The sequence below is a fragment of the Pristiophorus japonicus genome, chromosome 2 (assembly GCF_044704955.1).
Source record: "Pristiophorus japonicus isolate sPriJap1 chromosome 2, sPriJap1.hap1, whole genome shotgun sequence".
In the NCBI taxonomy this organism is placed as follows: Eukaryota; Metazoa; Chordata; class Chondrichthyes; family Pristiophoridae; genus Pristiophorus; species Pristiophorus japonicus.
Window position 1 is genome coordinate 53,401,570 of NC_091978.1, and position 3,207 is coordinate 53,404,776.

At 47.1% G+C, this 3,207-nt stretch overlaps 1 protein-coding gene across 1 annotated transcript; it reads right to left on the reverse strand.

Annotated features, from left to right (window-relative positions):
• Positions 1-488: 488 nt before the first annotated feature.
• On the reverse strand, positions 489-2,853 carry LOC139228114 (zinc finger protein 436-like; the record flags this gene model as incomplete). The annotated part of the gene is made up of 1 exon (XM_070859305.1): positions 489-2,853. A coding segment is annotated over one exon (957 nt), but the record flags the coding sequence as incomplete, so codon positions are not given.
• Between the last annotated feature and the right edge of the window lie 354 nt (positions 2,854-3,207).

Below are 3,207 nucleotides of genomic sequence, written 5' to 3' on the forward strand. Positions count from 1 at the left end.
GCAGTTACTTTTCTTCAGTAATTTTCTCTTTACCTCTAAACTCCTCTGCCTGCAGTTAATTATGTCACTTCTTAATAGTTTCACAATTATAGGTATAAACATCATGCATTATAATCTAATCCATTCTATTATTCGCTCTGGTTTAAGCCAAACCATGGTCTTTCCCCTGATCATAGCTCCCTCTACAATATTCCATCAAACATTCCCAGGGCAGGTACAGCATGGATTAGATATAGAGTAAAGCTCCCTCTACACAGTCCCATCAAACACACCAGGGCAGCAACAGCAAGGGTTAGATACAGAGTAAAGCTCCCTCTACACAGTCCCATCAAATACACCCGGGGCAGGTACAGCACGGGGTTGATACAGAGTAAAGCTTCCTCTACACCGTCCCATCAAACACTCCGAGGATAGGTACACCATGGGTTAGAGAGTAAAGCTCACTCTACACTGTTACATCACACACTCCCAGGGCAGTGTGGAGGGAACTTTACTGACATGCTTCTCCCCTGACACAGATACTGAGGAACAGGGAGTGTCCGGGACAATGACATTTCTCACTCAATAAAGGTATAAATTGATCCTGTACCTCTCCCCATTAATCCTGGGCTCCACGCGGGTCGAATCCTGCTCGTGTTTCCCTTCCTGTAACAGCACCGAGTTAAACCCAGCCCATAATGAGCAGGGCTCGGGGAGGTTGGTTGCTAGGCACTGCAGTGATGTCATAAAGCAGGGCCATTCAGCCCAGCTGGTCCTCTCCTTGTCCCTTTAAAGGTGGAGAGCTGGGACATCCTGTCTCAAAACACATGCCCCCCTGTTCATACTGAGAATCCCCGGGGAACGGCTGAGGCCCAGAGTGTGGAACACAACCAAGGGGGGAAAGAGGACGAGAGATGGGGAGGTAAATCAAGGAGTCGGGACTGAGGGACACCAAGCTTCAGTTTTAGAGCCTGTAGACTTCAGGAGGCAAAAATTGAGTCAGTAGTTTCAGGATCCAGGGAGAGAACAAGGAGCTGATGGGGAGACTGGTGGGGATTACAGCACAGTGAGGATGTAGGGGGAGGGAGATTGTGTAGGGCTGTGTATTCGGGGTGTAGGAGGGACAAGAGAAGAAAGGTCAGAGGAGCAATTACTGCAGCAGTGTCCATAAATACATAGAGAGAAAGAGAAGGTAGGGGTTAGAGTGAACCATGGACAGGCTGTTAAACTGTCTGTATGCTGTGACCAGCTTTCCTTCTGTTAAAAATAGCCTCCTGTAGCCCAGTGACACAAACAACCCATTAAACTCCACCAATGTCCTTTGGTCTGGTGAGGTTTCCCTTTGTGAAACATTGGCTATTGTTAAAGCTTCTCATTCTGACACGCTCACAGTGAGAAATGAGCTGCAGAACTGCCGACCCTATCAGCTTTAAGGCGATGTTTCACTTTGGAAATCGATTGCCCTTCGAGTTTGATTAAATTGATGTTAAAGTAACAATGCTGTTTTGCCCCATGACAATAACAGATTATCAGAATATTTCCCATAGGTTAAAATGCAATATTACAGGGACTCACTGCCCTGGATAGTTGAAGTAAACCCTGTGATATAGTAGTATTGCCTGTCCTGTCAGACTTGGACATCTTATCGATCCATCTTTTAAAAGTTCTCAGATGGATTCCACACAGTTTATAACAAGTCCTCCATCAGCTCATCTTATTGTCCAGACATGAAGGACTCGACACACTGCATGTGTGGGAAACAAAGCTCATTTATTTGACACTGATACAGATTAAACTCCAGCCCAGTTATAGGGGTTACTAACATCAGCTGAAACCAACCCCAACTGTCAGAATGAACATGGTTCAGACCTGGTTGTGATTAACAGCAGCAATAACAGCAGAATCCAACCCCTGCTGTCACTTGTGAACCCGTTGGTGTGTCCGCAGATTGGACGACTGAGTGAATCCCTTCCCACACACAGAGCAGGAGAATGGCCTCTCCCCAGTGTGAACTCGCTGGTGTGTCTGCAGATTGGATAAATTAGTGAATCCCTTTGCACACACGTTGCAGGTGAATGGCCTCTCCCCAGTGTGAATGCGTTGGTGCGTCAGCAGATCCTTTGTGCTTTTAAAACTTTTCTCACAGTCAGAACATTTAAAAGGTCTCTTATCAGTGTGAACAAGCTGGTGTGTCCGGAGGTTGGATGACTGAGTGAATCTCATCCCACACACGGAGCAGGTGAAAGGCCGCTCCTCACTGTGAACTCGCTGGTGTGTCTGCAGATGGGATGAATGAGCAAATCCTTTGCCACACACAGAGCAGGTAAACGGCCTCTCCCCAGTGTGAACTCGCTGGTGTGCCAGCAGGTTGGATGAACGAGTGAATTCCTTCCCACACACGGAGCAGGTGAACAACCTCTTCCTGGTGTGAGCTTGCTGGTGTGTCAGCAGGGTGGATGAACAAGTAAATCCCTTTCCACACACGGAGCAGGTGAAAGACCTTTCCCTGGTGTGAACTCGCTGGTGTTTCAGTAGGTTGGATGAATGGGAAAATGTCTTTGTACAGTGACTGCAGCTGAATGGTCTCTCATCACTGTGAACTCTCTGGTGTACCAGCAGGTTGTTGGATTGAGAAAATCCCTTCCCACACAATGAGCAGGTGAATGGCCTCGCCTTAGTATGAATTTGCTGGTGTTTCAGCAGGTTTGATGATTCTTTGAAAGTCTTCAGACAGTGAGAGCAGGTGAACGGCCTCTCCCCAGTGTGACTGCGTCGATGAGTTTCCAGCTTGGAAGGGTAATTAAATCCCTTCCCACAGTCCCCACATCTCCACGGTTTCTCCGTGGTGCGGGTGTCCTTGTGTCTCTCCAGGTTGGACGATCAGTTGAAGCCTCGTCCACACACAGAACACGTGTACAGTTTCTCCCCGCTGTGAATGGTGCGATGTTTTTTCAGGCTGTGTAACTGGTTAATACTCTTTCCACAGTTAGCGCACTGGAACACTCTCACTCGGGTGTGTGTGGCTCAGTGCTTTTCAGTCACAGTGATGTTTGAAATATTTTTCATCAGACAGAACAGGCAAACATTTCTCCTTCCATGTCCAAAGGCCGATTATATTCAGGTAAGGATGAATCAAGTGACTCTTGATGTGATATTTGGTTTGAGTTTCCCATCTGCAAATCCTCCCCTTCTAATACCCTGTTGAATGAGTTTACAAAAATCATCACT